The sequence below is a fragment of the Bombus fervidus genome, chromosome 9 (assembly GCF_041682495.2).
Source record: "Bombus fervidus isolate BK054 chromosome 9, iyBomFerv1, whole genome shotgun sequence".
Classification (NCBI taxonomy): Eukaryota; Metazoa; Arthropoda; class Insecta; order Hymenoptera; family Apidae; genus Bombus; species Bombus fervidus.
The window spans coordinates 14594580-14618389 of record NC_091525.1 but is presented as its reverse complement, the minus strand read 5'-3'; the positions used below and the strand labels follow the sequence as shown (position 1 = coordinate 14618389).

The following is a 23810-nucleotide window of genomic DNA, read 5'->3' as shown; positions in this document are numbered from 1 at the left end:
TCCAGGGGAGCTTCGCGTTAACATTATACGCGTCTCTTCAAAGGCTTTCAATTTTCAGTAAACGAGAGGCTCAGAGTCGACGTACCTCGTTTTCTTTAGCAACAAATCACCACGGAGCGTGTTTTCATGCGAGAATTTTAGTATCAAGCGTTTAGCATCCACACCCTTTGTGGATGTGGAAAGGTGTTTTGTAATTCTCCTTTGTTTGCACGTGTTTCAAACATCCATCCTTCATGAATTAAACATTCGCGTAGGGCTTGAATTTTGACGTCAATGGTACCAAACAGAAATATATATAAATATATCGGATGCCGATATATCGTATCTGTCAAACGCTCATTTCCATCTTCACGCACCGATATAAAAGAAGGCAGCGTATCTTTTAGGCTGTTGCTGCGGCTTTCGAGCGATCTTTAAGGTAGATGGTGGCACAACGTAGATTAGGCCGTACATCCGGTTTTTCGTAAATGTATCGTCTTGAACAAGTGTTGCGGTAGCAACCTGGATGAAGGCATCAACGTTGTTTTCGGTACAGATCGGACAGATCGGACGACGCTTTCGATCTTTTTCCCCCTTTTGCCCCGTTCGAACGATATCGATCGGCGTGTGTGCCTTCTGCTCCCGTTATGGGCCATCCAGACTTTATGGACGCAGCGTGGAATAATTTAGAGCCAGTCACAGGCATAGTCGAGAGAAAAATTCTCCGGTAACGCGATTTCAATTTGAACCCTCTCTGCTCTGCCTCTTTCCGGGCTGATTTATTTCGCAGACGAGACTTGGAAATATAGATCAACGTTGTTCAAATTAAGGTCAAAAATTGAGGTTAAACAGCGGGGGAATGGGGCGAGTGGACGCTTATCTGAAACGAAACTGGAAAATCGCGCTCAAATGCGCTATACTTTACTAAAACATAATTAGATTGCAGATATTTATGAAAATTTAAATGTTTCTGTACGTTGTTGTATTAAAAAAAAAAAAAAAAAAAAAAAAAAAAAAAAGAAAAAAGAGGAAAAGAAAAAGGATAAAGAGAGAAATTTCTTTCATACTATAGATATCGTAAATAGTATCTGCTTTACTTTACTTTGGACGTTTCGTATGTCATGTTCTTACGTTATATTGAACCTTGGATAAAAATATGTCTCTTCTTTTCTTTTCTAAATATTATAAAACATATTTTGCTTTTGATATTTTACGTAAAACTTATTTTTCGAATGAAATTTCTTTTATAGCACCGTGAGAAAATATGGAGATCTTATTGAATGGATTTTATAATCAGTTCAGTACGCGGACAGTTGCAAAATATCGAATGTCTGACTCCATTTGGTTTGATACTACTTGATCTGTTTCCTAGCTTCGGTTGCGCTGTACGGCTGTTATTAATTTAATGAATCTTATTTTGTTACAGCAGATATTAGTTTTGATCTTTGCTCGTGGATCTCAATAATTACCTACGAAATAACAGTTGAAATATTTGGGAATGTGATAAATCTATTTTATAGTACGTACAATAAATATTCGCAAATTGAATAAATAATAAGTATAATAAGAATAATATATAAAATAATAAGAATATAAATAATAAGAATAAATAAGGAATATTCACGACAATCTTATTCTCATTATCATTTATTTGGTATGTTGTGCTCTGTGACAATTCTATATTTATATTTAATAGAATTATATATTATGTATTTCAGTGTGAATCGAAATCAAAATTTGCTTCTTAACTAGATCAAATTTAACTTGTATTTTCTATAAAATTGAATATTTCGCTCCTGATATTTCGAAACTTTGCAACAAATCTAGAAAGAGACGCGTTGAATCAATAAATTCAACGTGAAATTTCATCGAAGAAACATCATTGGTCAAAGTTTATTGACATTTCACTTTCAACCATACTGTTGAAACGTCTAAATTTCTCGACCACTTTCGCGGTAGATTTCGAAGAAAATTCGTTTCGTAGATGGAGTATCGAAAGATACCGAGAAACTTCTCTTTGCTTTTCCCATCGTCAGTTTAAAGGTTCCCGGGTCCGAGAATCGGTGTCCGTTGAATATTAAAATAATCGGCTCGTGCATTCTTGTCGCCGAAATCGTGTGGCTATAATATATATTATATATAAGTGGCTATATATAAATCGACACCGGTGGATCGCCCGTTAAACTGAAATTATCACTGCCGGATATCTTTTCAAGCGTTCCGTTGGTCGGAAATGGGTCGGAAATACGTATCGATCGTGAAAAACTCGATTCCGTGTTATTAAACCCGAACCTTCGAGTCGATTTCGTTTAAGCAACTCTCGAAGAAGAAATTGATCTGTGAATCGGTTCCGTCCAACTTTTGTCTCTGGACTCGGAGCTGCAAGTTTCGAAGATAATGGGAAATTACGTGGTTATTGTAGCGTTACGACCCTACGGAACAAACTCAGATTCCAAGAGCAGTAAAACGCATTTTGCTACTGACGTTTAGAGTCGGTTGTATAAAGTTCGACTTTTTTATGAGAAGATTATTCTACGATGTTGCTTTGTACGAGTGTGAAATTATTCAGATATGCACGGTTCTTTCGATTCTGTTTCACCGCGCAATTATCACGGGCAGACGACCGTGGACCGGACAGTTCTCATCTTTCGAAATAGATTAGAAAACGATGCAGCGGATTTGTTCGATCCCTATCTGTGGTACCGGCTGTTTTTTATTTTCTTTTTTCTTTTTTAACTCGTGCTCTTTTCGAATTTCTTTCTGGTTGACGCGGGCGTTCGGTCGTCCGTTTAACTTAATTTTCACGGCGTAACGTGTGAGAAACACTGCCGAAGTGTCAGAAATCGTATTTTTCACTTTTTCGCTGCCTCCCGCCCTTCGCCCCCGCCCCCGTCCCTAGCATTTTTATTTTTATATTATTTCATTTTATTCTTATTTCACCTGTACGTGTGACGTTTCGTTTCGACGGAAAACACGCTCGATGGCCCATTATATTCGCTGGAGACTCGTTCTATCCATTTTAGTTTGATAAATGTCTAAATAAATGGACGACTAAATTGATACGGATCGTTCAATAAGAAACGAAAATCGTTGGAGACAGATCGAAGAATGATTATAATCTTTTTTTTGTCGTCGTGGTGATCGTAGTTGCTGGAGGAGCAGAAAAGATTCGAGGACGAGATACGACGGCAGCTGAAATTGCAAGGGCAGGTGCACACCGATCACATTCAGGACGCACTTGCGATAAAGGAACAGGAAGCGGATAGGAAGCTGAAACGTGCACTCAGCGAGCAAACTGAGAAAGATTCGTTAAAGTATAAGTCACAGCTTGCTGCAATCGTCGGAAGGCTACGTGGTTTGGAAGCTGCGCTGAAAGGTGAGTGCCTCTTTCAACTTAATTTGGAGAATATGAACAATTATACACGTACATGTGTTGTTTATATTAAACGCGTTATATTACGTTCCCTATATGTATGATTATGACTTATAATTTATTTATTATTATATTATATGTACAATTTATGTTGTGGTCACAGGCATTTTGCTCTACAAGATAAATATGTATATACTTGTACAATTTATGAGATGTAAGAGTTGTTAAAAGTTAAATTTTTTTGGGGGCACATGGGGAAATTTTTCTAATGGAATTTTAATTAGATATAGGGTATTGAAATGTTCAATTTGCCGAGGAAGAACATTTATGATAAGTATCGATATCCAAAGCTGTATGAGAATTAGATTTTTCACAGGAGAAAATGAAAATTTTCGATAAGCTGATTTTTATTCCACGAGATAATAATTTCCCAATCGAATTCACATCTTAATAAGGTTCGCGTACTTGCAAAGTTCTCAACTTTCCTTTAAACTTGGCGTGGACTTTTAGTTTGGATATTCGTGAGAATCAATCTAACCTTTCGCTATATTCATACATAAATGTGAGATTGTTTAAAAAGGAGGAAAATATTCATTAAGATTGTAAATTTCTATAAGATTCTCAAAGATGTGTGCGTGTGTGCGTGTGTGCCGGATTTTTCTCCAATAAAGTACATAAACGTTAACCAAGTTAAATTACCTGGGGGAGCAGTTTCTGGGAAATCTGTTTTACTTATTGCCGCTGTAACTTTCTCAGGTCAGAAAGAAACAGAGCATGGAAATGTTGCTGCGGCATCTACGTGACCGAACTGAAAAGGACCGCTCTGTTACGAGTAATATTCCGGTATCGTAATTCGTAGATCCTGCTTCGTACTGGAAATACAAAGTAATATCTTTCCATTCCTTATCGAGAGGGATTTTTCGTTTTCACCGTTTAAAATCGCCTGCTTGCGCCTTGCGCTATATAATTCCTCGAAAGGCTAAGCCTTCTAGATATTAGATTTCTAGATATTAGGTAGGAATAAAATTAATAGGTATATATATATATATATTTTTTTTCTTTTTTACAAAGAATGTCTGCGATTTTAAAGATTTGTCGTGCAACTTGATATGGGACTAAAATGTTTCCAAACGAGTCGTTGTACCGACTGACAATAAATCCGCGGTACTATGTCGCGCCGGCATAATGGCAATGTTTTCGGGCTAGTTTCGGCGCGGAGTGAGCGCTCGATAGTTCCCTGGACAGTTCGAAAACGATAAACAGACGGTGGCAGACGGTGGTGGACGCGGAGAGATGGGTTTTACAACCCTCGTCCAACCACCTAACTAACGCACGCGTCGCAATTATAATTCGCACTGTTCTACTCTATTCTTCTCTTCTCTTCTCTTCTCTTCTCTTCTCTTCTCTTCTCTTCTCTTCTCTTCTCTTCTCTTCTCTTCTCTTCTCTTCTCTTCTCTTCTATTTTGCTGCGAGTTGTTATTTAAGAGTTACCGCGCATTCCCCAAATATTCTTATTAAAAAGAAATATAGTCTAAGCGAATTTTGGCGGAATATAATCTATTATCGATATAGACGGATGCCGATTTGCCCGAGACGCCGCGTTTATTCAAGGATGAATGAGATGGATTGGAAACACGTAAAAGTTTCGTTCGCCCGTTTTCGACCTCGTCCAACATTTCACAAAGAATACTGCAATATACTAGGTATATCATGTGGCCTGCCAAACCGCGACGGTGTTGACACGCTTCTTCTTCCCACAGCCGACGGGTCGTGACGAAGGCCAGCCAGGTAACCGTGTCAGGCGTTGCAAATTTACATTTTCTTACGATATTTAATAATAAATAATAATAAAAGAGGTAAACAGAGCTTGAAATATGAAATATGAAATATGAGTCAGAGAGCGACAGACAACATAGTAAAAGAAAGGAAAACGAGGATTTCGTAACTCGTTAAAGCTATTTTCTTCGGTCGCACAACAGGACCAAGTGCAGCTTTCTTTCTATGGAGAATTCAAAGCACGTGATTTTAAGTTTCCACTTTCTTCTCTTTGTGTTCTGTTCAATTCGATTTCGTAGCCGATAATAGTGGGTGGGGCAAGTGGAAAGGGATGATTTAAAGAGCGTGTAGAGAAGGCTGCTGGTGCTGGTGCTGGTGTATACGGTAAAGATTAATCGAGGCGGGTTCCGGATTCGAACTGTTCGAAGGAGCCGCAAACCAATCGAGTCCCTTCTTTTGTTCCGTGAGAGGAGAGATAATCTGTCACCGATGGAACGGACGATTCACTCTGGCGCGAAGATAAATCGCTCGAGACAACTTTTTTTAGTAGAAGGAAAATTACAAAGGAGCAAATTTATTATTATAGAAATTATATTTATTATTATAAAAATTGTATCGCTTTGTCTAAAAATTACTCTCGTTATCTACGTATTACAGATCTAACGGTAAATCATCGTTATTTTCAGATTTGATCAGGCATAGAAAACTGTCGTAAAAAAATGAAACATCGGATGCGCATCTTCTTCTCTAATAATATGTATCGTATAGCAATTTATAGCAATTATACGATAGCTTAAATATCGATGTCTCGCTCACCTCGCTGATTTTGGTAATTTTTTAATATTTCGTCGGGGACATGATTCTGTGCAAACCTTCTCCTATACGTAAAACCCCTATCCCTGGGCCTTTCCAGTTCTCCAGATATTCGAAAAATTCTGTCGGTACCGCTAAATTTTGCCTACAAGTGTGGGTCCGTGACAGCGTACGCGACAGTATTGTAAAAAGTAACGCGGGCACTTTTCACAAAACTAAGATTCGGTTATATGTGTGACGATAGTGGCAGGTTTCGAGACCGTAGTACAATTATATATATATATATATATCTGAATGCCGGTCGGACGAAGCGATTGTTTTCGATACACGGTCGTTTACGCGCTCGATGAATTTGCTCATTTGCGTTTGCCCCGAAAGAGAGCAACTGGCGTTCATATCGACGGAAAATCGATTCGGTCGGCTCGGAATCCGTCCTTTTGTCGCTTTTGTTGCATCGTTGGTCGGCCGCTTCGTTGAGAGCGAAACAAGGTCACGCGTTTAGGAATTAGGGGTGGGAATGGGGGGGGGGGAAAGATGGGATAAAATGGGAACAGAGGATGAAATATAGAAGCGAGCAGGGCAAAAATTGTTAGAACGAAATATTGGAACACTAAAGAAAAGAAGGGGGATAAAGGGACGACGGATCGTAGATGAAAGATTGGACGAATGAAAATGAGAGTTTAACGATAACGATTTGAAAAGGTTAATGTTATGTTGTGTTAATACGATGTTTTATTTGCATTGTCTTTCTCTTTAGAGTCAATTTACGTTATTGGATTTACATTTTTTAATATTTTAATTACGAAGTAGTGTTTCAAGGAGTTTCGCTTGATATATTTTTCGCCGTTATGTTTTCTTTTAACCCATTTACTGTCAGGCAAATTTTATTGCTTGCAGATATAGTACTAGAATAGTACTAGCAGTAATTTGAAAATGAAAAGAACGAATATATATCGATCTCGCAGTTGGCAGTTAATTGCATCTTGCAATTTTATGAAATTTGGAGAAATTCGTGCATTTAAGTATAACGCCACTATATCCATATAAATATATTTTGCGGTTGAAATTTATTTAGGGAGCTTTCACTCGTATAAAACGTCTGTTACTCTGGTATACAGATTTTTTGTATCTTGATATAATCGATATAATTGATGTACGATGATATATGGATTATAAATTTCACCGCAAGGTTTTCAATCGGGGGTCAGAAAGTGAAGAATATGATGAGAACCATGTAACCGAAAAGGCGAAGAACGCGAAACGAGAGAAAGCTCTGATAAAATGAAAATAAAGAAAGGAAAAGGGCGAACAAGGAGAAGAAGAGAGAAGAGCGAGGATCATCGAGATATCAAGATTTGCGCCAAGAACGTAGACGGTGAGAGTGGTTGGGGTAATAAAGAGTAGAGATGTCACGTAAAGAAAAAGAGTGGACGAATTATAATGGTGAAAAGTGACGTGAAAAGCAGGATACAAAGGAAACATAGACAGAGAGAGAAAGAGAGAGAGAGAGAGAGAGAGAGAGAGAGAGAGAGAGAGAGAGAGGAAATGCGAAATGGAACGGAACGTACGGACAAAAGAAAGGAGATAGGGGACACGAAACGGTATAAAGCACGATGGAAACTGGATGGGTGGAAGACACGGAACAGACGAAAATAATCTGACAAACAGGGGTAGTAGAAACGAGAGTAACGAAAGAATAACGTCCGAAAGAAGGATGGAACGATCCGGTTAAATGGGAAGATGGATAGGCGGATGGAACGTGAAATAGGGGCGAATACGAAAGAATCAAGACTCGTGATAGGAAAAGAAGAAGAAACGCCTATGGTGAAAATGTGATAGAAAATGAAGGAAGAAAACGGGAAAGAAACGGCCTCTCGAAGAAAAGTTGAAAGACGATAGAATAGAACGATAATTGGGAGAGAAGCGTGTCCAATTTTCTAAGCTTTCGAAGCGTGAAACGTCACATGGACAGGCCATAGCTCGTCAGGCTTAATCATGCAACGAGATAGCTGCTTTTACCGTGGAACGATCGCGTCGAACGATTGACGGGCGAGTTGCGGTTGATATACGAAACCGTTAATGTGTATAAATAATAAAGGGAGAAGGAGCACGTGTGTATTCTTGTTAAACATTTAGAAAATCGATTAGACGATGTCCGATAGACCGACGGCTCCGTTTACTCGCACTTTTACTTCATTCGCTTCATTTTTCAGACTCTTATGATCGTCCTCTATCGCAAAACTGAACACGTAAATAAGAATAAATGCTACGTTCAGAAGGGTTCTTCGGTATTCTTAGAGCCGGCACGTCGCGGCATTATCCTCTCTCTCTCTCTCTCTCTCTCTCTCGTTCTCTCTCTCTCAAGTCGCAGTTTGCTTATCCGACGAAAGCGCCATGAAGGGTAGACTGGTTTGGAAAGATGGAGAGGGGTTGCCAAAGGTTACTGTCTCGTGGAGATCAACGCGAAACTGATTCGCGGTGACGTTCGATCACTTTCTTGGCATTTTACTCTCTGTACGAATGCGCGCACAGTATGGCAATTGAAAAGTGGCTACCTCTGTGCAACACAGAAACAAGAAATATCGCAAAGAAACAAAAGGATCGAACGATATTCAGTCGATCTCTTAACTATTCTTAATTATTCTCAACACACGCGACTATTTATGACGAATCTTGTTGGTAATGCAAGTTTAGTCAATGACTGCGTTAAACATTCGTCGCGCCTCTGCCCTGTAACCCGTTGTAACACGTTGTAACCCGTGTTCGATTGCAATTCGTAATCGATGGATTGTAAATTGTGCGAATCGGCAAGATATTCTGTCGGTCAAGCTTATCAGTAATGTCGATCACGAGAAAAGCGAGATCTATGTGGATCAAGTGGTGCCGCTGCGATGATTTATTATACGCGCCAATCCGAATAATTTGGTCCAAGTAACCCCGTTTCCATGCAAAGTGTCACAACCCCTTCCATCTTCCAACACACTACCACCTTTTCGAGGCTTCCTCTCTTCCAGGTATTCGGACGATCGAATTCTCGCGATCCTTCTAGATCCTTCCCTTCCTCGTCCAATTCGTTTCGACTGAAATTTACATTGTTTCGGTGGGGTGGGTTGGGGGTGAGGCTTTTGTTTATTGGATTTTCGGTCGATCGTTATCTTTTCGAGGGAACCGTTCTGCGAGTTTTTTTTTTTTACTCTCATTTTGGATTTCTTGCATTTTCAGGGTTTACGGATTTTAGAATTTCTCTTTCATCCGATCTTTGGATTTTTCAATTTTTACAGCATTAAAGCTTTCAGATTTTTTTCTTCGATATATGGGTCTCTTTCGATTTTCCGTTTCTTCTAATCTTTGTTGTTTCAAGAATTAAGGGACTTCTTCTTACTCTATTTTCGGATGTTTTGTCGGATTCTCTATCTCGCGAGACTCGTGAGACGCGTGGTGTCCTATAAGCGGAAGAAATAATGTTTGAATATTACTTTGTTCATTTTAATTCATACATCCGTACGTCGTCGATTTTCTTCAAAGAAACCTAATCTATCGATAAATTTTTCTCTTCTTACCAAAATGTCAAGATGAATATTATTCTGAAAGAAATGAAATGAAAGAATGCGTCGTACGTTAGAAGAAAGAAAAGGTGTTTCGTAGCACGATACGTACAGATAAAAGATTTCTTAATTTGTATGGAGAAACCGAAGCAGGATGTAATATCTCTCTTTTTACATGAAACATGTTATAAGGTTGCATGTACTCGTGAAGTGTACATACAAGTTTCATTACTTTGGCTATTAATGGAAACGATCCAATTCTACGGATACATCGATATTATAGAGAAGTCGAATCGACGATACGAACGAACAGATTGAGTGTTCGAATGTCATTCAAACATATGCCTGACGAATTGCATAAGTGGAGTTTAAATCGCAATAGTGATTAAACCAGCAACGAGAGAGTGAAATTAGTGGGAGGATAATCGGATATAGAAAAAGACGGCGGAAATTTTCAGGACGAGGCCCTTTTTTTTTTTCAATAATGTTACAATTGTTTGCAATTTTAAAATGTCGAAACCGATATGTTCCTGCATATTTCTCGCCGCGAAAGCTTCCTTCTGCGTGCTCGTCCCGATATCTACCTTGGTCCCTTCCTTGTCACGGCGCATAACTTCGCAAGACATTATACTTCAGAGGATATTACGCGTTTGAAAGAGATTGTCGACTAAAAAGCTCCGTTGAAAGGCACGTCGAATCCGTCGCTTTTCAGTTGAAATATCCGTTCCCTAGCCTCTTCAAACGATATACGTACATATATATGCATATCCTCCACGTTCGTGCGTTTTCAGCGAGAGACGAGTTCGTAAATTCTTTCCGATGTTTCTTCCATTCGGTCGCTGTTCGGCGACTCAATTGGCGAAACGAGAAACGTGGTTCTTTGAGGCTGCATTGTTTAACGATGAAACCAAGCGATTCTCCGATCTTTGACGGTAGGCCGTTAGCCGAAAGACCAGCCACGGGTAAGAAGCGGCGGATAAGCGCGGCTATTCGACCGCCTTTTACGTAAAAATCTATTTTTCTACGTTTTCTCGTTTCGTTTCTTTCTTTCTATAGGATAAAATTTGTTATGAAGCAAAAAAGAATTATATTATCGAGTCTGCGGATAATTATAATTATGTACGAATACGATTAAGGATTAAGGGAATGGAATCTGATTGTACACGTATGTGTAACTCTACTTTTATTTCGATTATATTTCATAATGTTTTTTGTACTGCTTTCTGTTTCAGCTCGCATGGAGGAAGAAAGGGGTGCATCGAATGCCCAAATTCTTTGGTCAGCTTGCCAAGCCTTGGCTCGAGCTGTTAAATCAGCGCCAGCAGGTGCGCCCGTAGAGGAAGCCATCAGACCTCTGGAACCGGAAATCAAGGCCGTCACCAAAGCAGCACGTAAGCGTTCCAATATATTTTCAAATAATCTACGTTCCTTCCTTTGATGCTAACAAAAGCTATCAAGTTTTCTAATACAACGTTGCTTTACCCGTGTCGCGATCGTGATCCGATACTGGTATACTTCGAATGGATTAAAATGGAATTCCTTTGAATTGGAATACTGAAACGTGACGCAATTTGTGGTTTCGTGGGATTAGAGAACGGTTCGTAGCCGATGATGTTAGCAAACCGGTTCTGTCGATCTGCAATGAACAAGAGAATAAAAATTTCACACAAAGATCGTGTCTTTTTGCGGTAGAAATCAGGAAGAAAGATTACAACTAACGACCGAACTAATCTCAAAATTTTACAATATTATAGAATTAATTTTATAATTTTACGCTTGGGTAGACCCCAGTCTACCTAACAACCTGTTTGTTCATCTAACTATCGTTTTTTTTTTTTTTTTTTTTTTCTCGTAAAAATGGTAAAAATCCCAACGATTAGTGATCTTCCACGTTCTATCATATAGGACTATAATATAGCGCGATACGTTGGTTTCTCTTGAGTAAGCAGAATTGGTACCGCCGCATATAGCCCCGCTATGCGTAAGAGTTTTCGCCCCTTCAACATGAATATGTAAACGCGAAAAAGGAAACACGTTCCCTTGTGAATCGTGAGTGGAGAATTTCATAAAAAACAGAGTTGATCAGTTTGTCTCTCGATAGCTTTAAAGAACAATTACCACGTTGTTTTCTGTTTTTTTCACCGCAGTGCGGCACAAGTAAGTACGCCACCGAACGAATAAATTTTCTGGCCATTTGTCACGCATTTTCCATGTGCCGAACAAAATTTCGCAAAATTTCGTAATATTGCAAAGTAATGTATGTTGTATGTCGGTACAAGCAACGCCATCTGGTGTAATGCGATTTGTTAAAGAGGAATCGGGGTAGGGGAGTGAGTGTGTCAACGTTGTCCGATGTTAATTAATTTTCCAGTGGAAATTTCAGTTTGAAATATCGGTGAAATAAGGGCGGTAATTTCGCGCTCTTTTAACAGTTACACCCCCTATCTCCCCCTGCTGCGCTCTTTTAATTTCTGTTAATTACGCGAATAAACTGGCTTTAAATCTTTTCTCTTTAAATCTCGATAATTTCCAAAAATTCTATTCCGAGGAGAAGCATAGAAGAACTACGGTTAGTTCATCTATGACGTGTTGACTGCTACCATACATCTCACCTGTAACCTGTAATATTCGATCTTTATAAAACATCACGTTACAACGAAAGTGGTTTACGTTTCATAATGTTCGCCAGTTATTCGCGTTATTTGCAGTTTTTCGGTTGACGATATGTATTTCGCTTTAATAATTCCAACATTTACAATCGCCTCGCGTCATCACGCCTCTAACGACAACCTTATAGCTCCATTCGGTTTTAATTTCATTTTAAGTGTCCGAGTTGCTTTTGCTTGATTCAAGTTTAGCTGTTTAACGTTATAGTTGTGAATTCCTACAATGTCGTTTACGAGTTGCCTTAATCGTTTTATTATCTGTTCGTGAATATAGGTAGGGGGTGATTTAGCGATTTTAGTTGCGATTATGTGTTTTGATTTCGTAGTCATTTTCTCTGAGAGTGAGTTTTCCCTCTGTGAACGCCGTTAGCCGCCTTTCCTAAACACATCCGACTTCTCTCGCCAATACTAACACGAGACGTTAAACGTAGGAAATATTAAACAAATAATTTCTCGTATAGAATTCGAAATATTAATCGCATTGGTTAACGATCGATTGTTTTTTCAGTTTTCAGAAACAAATGTATTATTTTCGAGAAATTCGTTAATAGGTTTGTTCATTCTGTTCTGTTCTGCCAGCCAAAGAGGATCCTTTGGTGCAAGCAGCGATTCAAGGCATTCCAGAGGAGGCTGCGAAGAGGGGAGTGTTCCCGGAAGACGTACTTCGTGCAAGGTTCCTCAAGGTAATTTCACATTGACTTTTGTCACTATCGTGTCAAAATTTCAAGTGCCTACGAATATGTTAAAAATACAGCCAACTGTAGAAGCATCCAACGCTTTATTCAACCCTTGTAAACTCTTTACCACTTGTTTGTCCTAAGTTTGTCCTAAGAAGACTACATAATAACTTTGAAAAATACAAGACATTGTGTATTTTCGTCCAGTCGCGGGGAGACGCGATCGTTTGATGTAACGCGTCAACGGGAGTCGTAAATTCCCGCTACGATTGCACGAATCGACACCACGAGCAGGGCGATCCCCTTATTTCTTTTAGGATAATAGGGGTGATTAGTTTTTAATATAACTGGAATCCACAGTTATAGAATATATATATATTTATTTTCACTAGCCTACAATAATTATTGCGTCGACAGAAATTGTTTGACTTCGTCGTGTCGGAAAGCACAGTAATTGATTAATCCGAAAATGGATCGATTTGATGGATAGAACGCCGAGAACTTGACTTTGATATGTATCGATGTTCGATGAATTCGCGATTTTATCCGTTAGCGTTTAAGACGTGTGCGATAAGATTTTGGAAGAAAGACTGGCTGTCCTAGGATAAATTTCTTGTCCTCTCGGGGAGACGACCCCCTCCGCGCTCCCATCACGCCACCGTTCGCGCCGATGATCACGTATGCCGACTTCTTTGTGTAATTAAAGAACGGATCGAATCGACGGATCGTTTCTGGAACTCGCGGCCGGGCGGCAACCGTGCGCTCGTCGATACATTGTATATCCCGTCGGGGAGATGAAACGATTTGTGTATGACGCTAGAGGACCGCGAGAGACGATTAGAAACACGATCCATATCAAGCTTCGCGACGTAACACATTGCATAAACTCTGAGAACATATTTGGCCGTCGCGTTTTGCAATTTCGTAACATCTTCCGCAACATTGCTTGTTTTGCTGCTCGCTGGTTGTTACCGCTTACCGTTCTGTACGATCGTATCACGATCTTACGCGGATTTCTACAGTTAACACCTTTGTCGGTCAAATGTTCGTAGGGTCAAATTTTCCAAATTGTTCATTTCTGTGAAAACTGCCTCTCGTTATCGCCTTTAACGATCTAAAATACCGCCGATAAAATACATTCAGAAAAAAAATTTTGCAGTTCGGATGCTACTATCCTTTCTTTTTATTTCAATGGATTTTCGGTGATGGCTGATCGATCCAAGGATTACAAAGTTTATGATAAGGAGTTATTCGAGGAACAGGACCGTCAAATTTATGGTCCATCGTTTTTACGTTTCAGGTGGAAGAGATGGCCAGACGATTAGCCATGGTACCCGAGGAAGGTGCTGCACTGCCTGTCTATTTCCTTAGTTATCTTCAAAGCTTCTTGATGATTAAGAACGCCAAGTCCATTCCCCAAAGTGAGATCGAGGACAAGCCGATTGATGCGAGCAATCTTAACACGTTCGACATTCTTCATCGGGCCAGGTAGGTACCTTTTTCGACTTGAATTTTGTTTTACTGTCGGTCATCGAACTGGTAGTTATTTTAGAATGTTATCTATTGTTTTCTTCTAATACAATTTTTTCCTGTTATTAATTTTATATTTATATGTATTTATATTGTTTGCTTTTTATTTATTTGCGATATATGTGTATGCGTATGCGTGTACGTATATGCATATATCGTATAATATAGAAATAAATAATTTAATTATTGGTAGGTAAAATGTAAACGAAAATAGTCAACTTAGCAACAGAACGATATTTCATGCGTTTAAATTATTTTTCAAAAATTATTCTTCATTTTCGCTTAAATATGTTGGAGAAATAGTTGCGATCTGAAGAAATATTACACTAACCGTTTGATCACGATTTCAGTCGTAGTTTGTAGCGCGTTAACGAGTTCATTCAAAATATAACCGACATTTTATCTTCGTTATATCTTTGTATTCTTTTACTCACTGATGATACGTCTACTTCGGGCAAGACAAAGTTTCGCGCTGAGAACTTTCATTCAAACTTATATATCGTTCAAATCCTCTCAAAGATTCGTTTTTTAATTGTTTAAATCATTTTAGTTGGAAAAGAATTATGAAATAGAAAATTAGAAACGGGAAAGAGTACGTTTTAAGTGTATATTGAAAGCCCTATTAGAACCAATAGGAATACATAGTCCAATGTATGGTAGTAAAGTTAATCGTTGTAAAAGCGTATCGAGGCAGTTTCTATGAATGGTTGTTAACGCGGAATCACAGTACAAGCGTAATTACAGTGTCGAATATGATTGTGAAAATCGGGTAGCGTCTGCTAATTAGCGAACGAAGAGAATTCCTGTGGAAGGAACGAGCGAGCAACTCTGGCCAAACAGGGAAATTAATTTTCCGGCCCGCGTTCATCAACATCGCGTTCGATCGCGTTGTCGTTGATTCTTCTTGGCGCGGCGACTGCGATGCGATTTGATGACGATGCGGCGGTATTGTCGTCGACCCTTTCTTCACCGACACGTTCTACACTTTGTTATACCGTTTGCCACCCTCTCTGGCCACGGGCTGAAACGTGGCGACCGATGGTCGAACAACGAATTCGTCTTTATATATCGTACTTTCCATCGGATTATAAATTATAAAAGCGTTCTTGCTCTGAAAATTTCTTGTCGGTATATATGAAATTCTTGTTGAAATAAGTTATAAGAAATTTCTTATTTTAGGCAAGATTTTAGAATAGAATAATAATAAAGGAAACTGTAATATTATTACACTATATATATATTGCATTTAAGAAAGAGGAGCGAATTTGAAAGATTTCTCGAGCAACACTTTCTCAACCTGTTTGGCGATGAATTCGTTAAGGATGAATTTCGTTGATTAAAAAGAATCAAGTGTTTCTTATCTTTTAGTTGCACGTATCTAAAATATATTTATAAATAAATATTAAACAAGACAAATAATACTAGGAAATATTCTGATTATTTTTGCACATGGTAAGTGGCCATTATTATCTTATTTGAATTGAACGAGAAACTAAATGTATAAATACATATGTATTGGCGTTCCTCAACAGCTTAAAATTATTTTTTAAAAGAGTAATTAATCATTTATAATGAATAATTGCTTCTCTTTAGGCAATTTATTCTAATCGAAAACGAGTAGTTTGACGAGAATTACATGGAATAATTCACGGAATTCTCGTGAATTATGTAGAATATGTAAGAAAGAGGACCTTTTTGTAACGCGAGGGAAACTCTTGTTTCTTGGTTTGCGATATCAGCATTAAGGCTCGTTTGTTCTCATGTCGCAATGTCATACAATGTCGCCGTGCAACATTAACGATACGAGCTCGTGGTTGCTGTTCCGCGGTTTTCACAGGTCTTTCACATAAACAAACCATAATAAAATAGCCACGCGATTGCGAATAGCACCACACGGCAATTTCTCAATTTTATGTTACAAATTTGAGAAGCAAACGAGTTGTGACACGGTGACGGTGCGCAATTAATAGCAACGACATTTATAAAGTTTAAAGGATGTATAGAATTGTTCTCTTGCGTATTTCTTTAAACGTTCTAAACGATTTCTAAACAATTTCGTTCTATAACACAGTGTCACAGACACTTTTAAAGCATGTTTCCCGATTTCCCGCAACTTCGAATCTTTCAAATAAATTGCTCTAAATAATTGAAGAATCACGTACGCGATACATTTTACTCCCGATACTTTTTCGCCTTTCTCGCGTCTTGCAAGACATTCTCGTCTCTTTCTCTACTTCTTCACTTGTTTACGCATGCGTTAGAATATTTTTGTTTTTCCTGTTTTACGTTCCGCTTGAATTCGTATTACACACGTCCGCAAATCACAAAACGATCCTTTTCCATTTTCTGTAGCCTCCTTTTTTCATACATGCGATCCAATCTCCCCGACTCTCGTTAAAATTCTATCGGAAAGCCTATTAAGCCAAAACCAATCACAGGTTCTTCTTCCATTTTTATGTAACGATATCCATGACAAAACAGAGCTCGATCATGGCGCGCGCCGATTAATCGATGCGCGTGGTGAAGTTCTTGGAGAACGATCGACGACACAGCCGTTACATCAACCCCTGGTCTGGAAATGGAAATGGAAATGGAAATGGAAATGGAAATGGAAATGGAAATGAGCGATTCGTCCTCGAGCTCGGCTGCGTTCCAAGAGTGAACGACGCGTCACACGCGATTAACCGTCATAGTTCCTTCAACAGTTGCGAGCTTTTGGTGAGAGATGCTTGTTATCAATCGAGCGATTTCAACTCGCCTGCTTCGACCTTTAAATTTGTGGATAAAGGAAGTTGAAGTGTTTGAAGCGTGACGTAACAAACGAGATATTTAAAAAATGTCAAGTATCCTCCGATCATCTATATCCACGGATGTTCGATAATCCAGGTTTTGTTTTACTTATCTTGAGCGATCTACCTCGTTTGCGTGAAATCCCGATTCTTCGAAGCATTCTTTATATTTTTCTTTTAATAAAGTAAGCTATATTTGTTGGAAACGACGCTACGTAACGTAATACAGGTACTACAGAGGATACAGAGGTGTGAAAGAAGCTGATCTAAGGTTGCAGTTTAGCCATTACCCAGGGCAATTTGGTCGAATAGTCGAAACTCGAAAAGAAGTTTTTCGAGACGAGCGCAATTCCCGGTTTCCGCCTAGTACGCTTTTACATCTATGACTCGTTCGTTGATTGGTCGGACAGGTAATTCGGATGATAGTTTCCCGAGCCCCTCGCCTCCCATCTCCCAACGATATTGTCAGATATCGGACTCCGATCTCCTTCGTCTTATTTCGATTCTATTTGTTCGATCCAGATGAATTTTATAAACTTCGATGGTAAAAATGAAACGTACGTGGCAATGTTTGAGATATTAAACCGACGCAATGGTTATTGAAATGAAAAGTAAAGTCTAGCAGGTGTAGTAGCAGGTATAGTTTTACTATAGAAAATTGTGTTATACATATATGTAACGAATAATATCACGAATGTGAATCGCAATATTTGAAGCTGTTAACCAAATTATCCAGTTAACTAGAAATTTCTCTAATATGGAATGGATTTTGATATATATATATAAATATAATTTCCATTTCGTGTAAAATCGATATTTAATGAGAAGAAATTTAGAATCTGACTGACGAATTAATTCGTCCTTCGCGATTAACAGATTGATTAACAGCTCTGGAATCTTTGCTTTCAGATATTGGCTCGATCGTGGCGACTTTAAGATGACTCTCCGCTACATGAACCTCTTGAAAGGAGCGTCAAGATCCATCGCCAGAGACTGGATGAACGAAACTAGGATCCTTCTGGAGACTCAGCAGGCGGTGGACACGCTATTGGCGTATGCTGGTGCTATAGGTCTAGTATTCCTCGGCGCTGGAGATTCGAAGGTCAGTCGAAACGATTAGACTAAAACAAAAACAACAAAAGAGAATCACGTATAATAGAGAACGAGAGAGACATCTTGTCTAGGGCAAATTTTTTGTATAGTTTCAACTAGAATTCTGTCAAAGTGTCGCGAAAATGTACTCAGTTTTCTCGGTGAAATTTCGCTTTCAACGGATTTCACATAAAAAGAAGAAAAAAAGAAAAAAAGAAAAAAAGAAAAAAGAAAAAAAAATGCCAAATTCAAATTCAAGGTGACACTCCGAGCAATGTATTTTTGATTCTTTATAAACGTTGATTGGAAGATACTACTTAAATATACTTGGATTGTTTAACAAAATTCTCGAACTGTGTTATTTATAATTTCCGGTGCATCTTCTGTTTTTTCAATATTTTTCGATTTTTTCGATCGGATTAAAAAAAGAAGAGAGACTCGTATCGGAAGCTTTGATACTTTTCCTTTGATAATTTTGTGGATCGAGTATAGCTCGAGTATGATCTGTTGGAACTTCATGGACACGAATTTTTCGAATAGTGTATTAAAATCGTCAATAAAAATAGCCTAAATTTATCCGTCGAAGATTAATCATCGTTATTCTTCTTCCCTCCTCTCATAATTTACTTAATAAACTTGTTTTCTTCTTTCAACATTCTTTATCTTTGAGTATGTATATTTAAGAGAAACTTTAGCATGAAATTAAAACACAACATACACGCATATACCTATTAACCCCTTGTCTTATAGCTAGACTCTGGATAATTATGTATTTGTAAGAAGTATTTAACGAACGAAACAAATCTTCACTTAAATTCTATTCCTTTAATAATTTTTTAAATAATTCACCATGATACGAACACAGATATTGCATAAACGTCCACAGATTGCTTATAAGTGTTGAAACTGTTATATAACGATTGTATATTATAGATGGAAAAAAAGTTATAATTTCAAAAGTTATAATGTAATGTCGCGTTCGTTAGAGTAACTTTCAGCTCGAATCTCAGCTTCTAGTTTTTAAATTATGAATAATATTTCAATATTTTCATACAATTTGATATAATATCTTCTTATTATTACAACAGTGAACGGCTAAAATTTTCATAAGTACGTATGTACGTACGTACGGAAAAGTTTATAAGGCAAAGGATTAAAGAAAAGGACTCTTTCATACTTTCCAACTTTTCAACTTGGGAAACTTGTTTAACGATAGAAAAACACGATTGGGTGAGCCAAGCGAGCCGAAGCAGGGTAGAAACGTAACAGAGTTGATCGTTCCAGTGGTGTGTTACACGAATCCTTGATTTACAATACTGTTCGATAAATACATACTATAATAATACTGTTGCTAATAGATTGTTAAATAAATAAAAAGACGAGAAAATCGAGATACGAAGAAAGGTGTTCGTATGGAGGGTTGAGAATCCTATAGTGTTTTAAGCTCACCCAGTTTCGTTCGATCATACTTTTAACAGCTGAAATACCTTATCAAAATCTCGACATGGATACATCGTTATGATTTTCAGCCCAACATACGTATATGTATAACACGAAAGACAAAGCACAAATTCACCCCTGGAAAGGTTGACCGCCCTCTTCTTACAGCGTTAACAGTATGATTCACGATTTTTTGCTTGCAGTAAAAAGAAAGAGCAAAGGGCTGGCAAAATCGACAGAAATCGATACGACTTCCGCCGGCCAGAATGCTCTCGTCCCTTCTTGAATTCTCGCGTCAAACCGCCGATACCGAAACCGACCACGAACAAACAGTGAGAGATCTAAAACAAACCAAAATTGAAAAAAGAAAAGCCAAATTTCCAAAGAAACAAACGATCGAAAGCTTCACGAAATCGAAAAAAAAAAAAAAACAAAAAGAAAGAAAGAAAAAAAAACAAAACAAAACCGAAAATGCGACACGAAAGACAAAAATAAGAAAAATGTGAAAAAAAAAATAAATAAATAAAAACAGGGGAAACGTCGACACTGGAGAACGTTCCTTTCGTTGTTGTTCGAAGTGTTCCAGCAAGCCTCACCTGGAAAAAGCCGTGGACCGACAAAGGAGGAGAATGCTCGCGTGGAAACGTCGTCGAAGAAGAAGAATTCTCGCGCGGAAACGTCGTCAAAGAAGGCTGAGGACACGTGGATGGACGTACAACAGCGTTCAGACTGCTATCGATCGTATTCTCGGATGGAAACTGTGGAAAGATGGGAAAAAGACATCTGGGATTTCTGGGGATGCAAAACTAGCGAAATTTCAGGTTTCTTTGCAGTTAGACTCAAGCTGGAACAACGAGGAGACAGGCAAAAGGATCCTTCTGCTACAGAGAGATTCGTAGAATACCACCTCTTACGATTTAACGAATTTTTAAAATCTATATTTCCCGCAAGAACCTTTTTACCGAACTTCTTGCATAAAAAATTACCGTTTGCCACCATTGCGATGTACGGATATTTAATCAATAGGATCATACGATATTTTCACGAATGAGAAACGAAAAGCATGAAATTTTTGCCGAATACATTCTGTATTTTCTTTGGCTATAAAGTACTGTATAACGATTAAGAGAAATATTATTATTATTATTGTTGTTGTTGTTGTTGTTATTATTGTTATTATCATTATCATTACTATCACTATCACTATCATTATTATTGTTGTGATATACATATGTTCTGTTTAATATTAATATACGATTGATATCGATGTGTTCAACAGAAATAGGGATAAGACAATTAGAATGTAGCAGAAGATGCGAGTTTCCCAACATTTCGAACGAACGAACGGAAGTGTCAAGTCGAGGATACGTTGCTGTTTCCTGTGAAACGTTTCTAAAAAAAAGAAAAAAGGGAAAAAAAGAAAAGTATAAAATGGAAGAAACAAGGAGAAATATTAAAAATTTTTAGGAAGGAGGTTATCCGTTTTAACGTAGAGAAATATGAAATCTGCACGATGGAAGGTTATCTGCAGGATTAAAACGTTTTATTTCGCGTTTCCGTTGGTTAATCCCGGATTTATCACATACCCACCATCTGGTGCACCGCTCGTTTCATACAAGGAACCCGAGGACTTTGAAAAAGTTGGCGAGCTCGTGCCGTTGCCACAAAATCTAATGAAAATCTGCTCGTTTCAGACAACATTGTAGGCGTTTCGCGACGATCGATGTGCGAAGATCTTAAACAAGCGAAAGTAGACTTTTTAAGTTGTAAAAGAAGAAACGTTGGGTGGTGTGCAAAATATTTAAGTATTCGAAATTTATTCATCTTATTAGCGTTTAAATTGTATATGATAATTAAATTGTTTATAAATATTTTATTTGTTTATTTGATATTTCTTTTGATAAGAAAGAAACACGAAAAATGTATCGGTATTACTTTTCTAAAAAGAAATTAATTAATGACAATTTCAGCCAAAAAGGAATTATTTTTTTATGTCTATCAAATACGAAAATAATTTATAATTTAATATGGCGTTTGATATGAGAGTGCGATAGTAGTCGTGTGGTACCACTGCTGCTTTCTTCTCATTAAGGTGTCGTGGAAGAAAAATCGGACTATGGGCGCCGAGATTTAAACCCGGATTCCGAACGTTCGTAACCAAAGGCGTTAACCACTGCGCTGCCGTTGTCCAGTCATGGTTGTTGTCGAGTGCCGTCGCAGAACTCTGCGATAGTGCTACGTTCTTCTCGTAACCATCCGTTCTAGACAATCCAAGATACTAATTTGCCATCCTTTTGGTTCGGTGTAATTGAAAAGAAAACCTCAAGCTTTACCAACACCGTCTTTGGACGGTCTAGAATTTAGAATATCCCATAACAACGTCTATGCCGTCTGAACGAATTGCTGCTGTTATCTCTTAACTTTAAATCAAATAACAGAATAAATGTGCGAAAAAACGAAAAATCCATGCAATATTTGGAATAATTCTCGAACATGAAAGAACTTTAAACCAGGTGACTAACCTTTTTGGAACGAGTCACTAACGGGACTTGTCGAAGAGGTAGATTTTTCCTACTTTTCACTCTCTCTCTCTCTCTCACTCACTCACTCTCTCTCGCCCATTTCTTCGTTTTCTTTCATTTGTCCGTTTTTAGTAGAGTTTGAGAGAGCTCATTTGCTCCACGTGTCATGCTTCAGAATGGAACACCGAAGAGAAAATGTTGCTTCTTCTGTGCTTCTCCTTCACCTGTTGATGATGAAGCGTTTAGGTTAGTCGAATAGTTAAATAGGCACACAGTTACTTGAATAAAGCTTGTTCCTACTTAGAATTGGCAAAGCAGAATGAGAATGACTCGCAGAATTTGACGATAACGAAGTCTATCAGCGGCAAAGGGTGAAATATCTCTGGTACGTCTTGAGTGGTGAGTCGGGATCGAACGAAGAAACGAGACAAACGGGAGTAAATCACGTATTGTAATTGGTATGTATAAACTTTTGTAAAAAAAAGTTTAATTACATCAATGTGAAGCGATTATCAAGCCGAAAGATACGAGCAATAAATGGTGTTCGTCATTGATTACTGTGTTCTTGAATTGTAAATAGAACTTTGTAGAAACTGTACCTGCAACGCCCTGTTTTCCTGTTAGTTTTAATTTTCAATCAAGTCTAGAATCTAGTTTCAGTTTGTTAGTTTAACGATCAGTTCGTTTACGATTATCGAGTTTATATGATAAATTGCGATACGAACGAAGGAAACAGATGTATAAAATAAATAGAGATTCTACGTACGTAAGTTGGAATTGAAACTATGTAGCTTTAATGCCAGTTTTCAGATTTAAATATGAAATAATAAACATAACATTCTTATCCGTTGATGACGTTGATGTTGACGTTGACGTTGACGTTGACGTTGATTATAAGAAGAGGATCGGAAATAAAGATTAAATCTTAAACTTATAAAATTCAATTGAAATTTCAAATAATTCAAGATAAATACTTCTGGAGCTCGAATACACGAAACTCGGATGAAAAAAAGATCTAGGATATTCTGCAGTGGAAGCTTATTGTTTGCGATGTATAAGCGTGATTCGCCTAATGTGCCTAATCGCTACTTGCCAAATCCAAGATGAACAGACAACTTGCGGTTGGCTTTTGAGGTTGTTTGTCTATCTATTTACGTCATCACGCGCTTAAACTTTCTCGGTGTCATAAGCTGGCTTCTTTTAATCTAATATACGCAGTAGGTATCTAATATCTGATATATTGGATTTTGAATCGTAATCTTTTTTTTTTTTTTAGACACCCTAGATTTTGTTTCCGAAACATCTATACATTTATATCTGGAATTATCTACGAGGTAGAAAGATAAAACGATTCCGTTTCTTAATAGTCGCTTTATTATTTAATCGTTTATCGAAACAAATTCTATAAACTAAAAATGTGTGTGTATCCTCATATCTATATATGCATATATATATCGTAGAAGAGAATCATCTTCTTGCTTTGAATCCTTTGGGACTCGTTCTTTGTCAAAGTTCATGGTTGTGATTAATCCACAGGGGGTGGTAATCGTTGACGACACTTATTAAAGAATCGGTACGCTCTGTGAGATCGTTTGTGACAACAGAGCG

The 23810-nt window shown here is 38.0% G+C and overlaps 1 protein-coding gene across 9 annotated transcripts in view; it reads left to right on the top strand.

Annotated features, from left to right (window-relative positions):
- The window catches only part of Mitofilin (inner membrane mitochondrial protein mitofilin), a 53373-nt gene that overhangs the window by 4728 nt on the left and 24835 nt on the right, over nt 1-23810 (top strand). For 6 of the 9 annotated variants that reach the window (XM_072011093.1, XM_072011092.1, XM_072011091.1 and 3 more), the window contains 6 exons: nt 3127-3355; nt 10719-10877; nt 12732-12835; nt 14130-14317; nt 18058-18250; nt 20259-22756. In XM_072011093.1, coding sequence (XP_071867194.1) covers nt 3127-3355; nt 10719-10877; nt 12732-12835; nt 14130-14317; nt 18058-18250; nt 20259-20579 — 1194 coding nt within the window. In that variant the 3' untranslated portion in view covers nt 20580-22756. Of the gene's footprint in view, nt 1-3126; nt 3356-10718; nt 10878-12731; nt 12836-14129; nt 14318-18057; nt 18251-19328; nt 19347-19883; nt 20065-20258; nt 22757-23810 lie in introns of those variants that run through there. The other 3 variants (XM_072011097.1, XM_072011098.1, XM_072011096.1) reach the window with 3 other exon arrangements.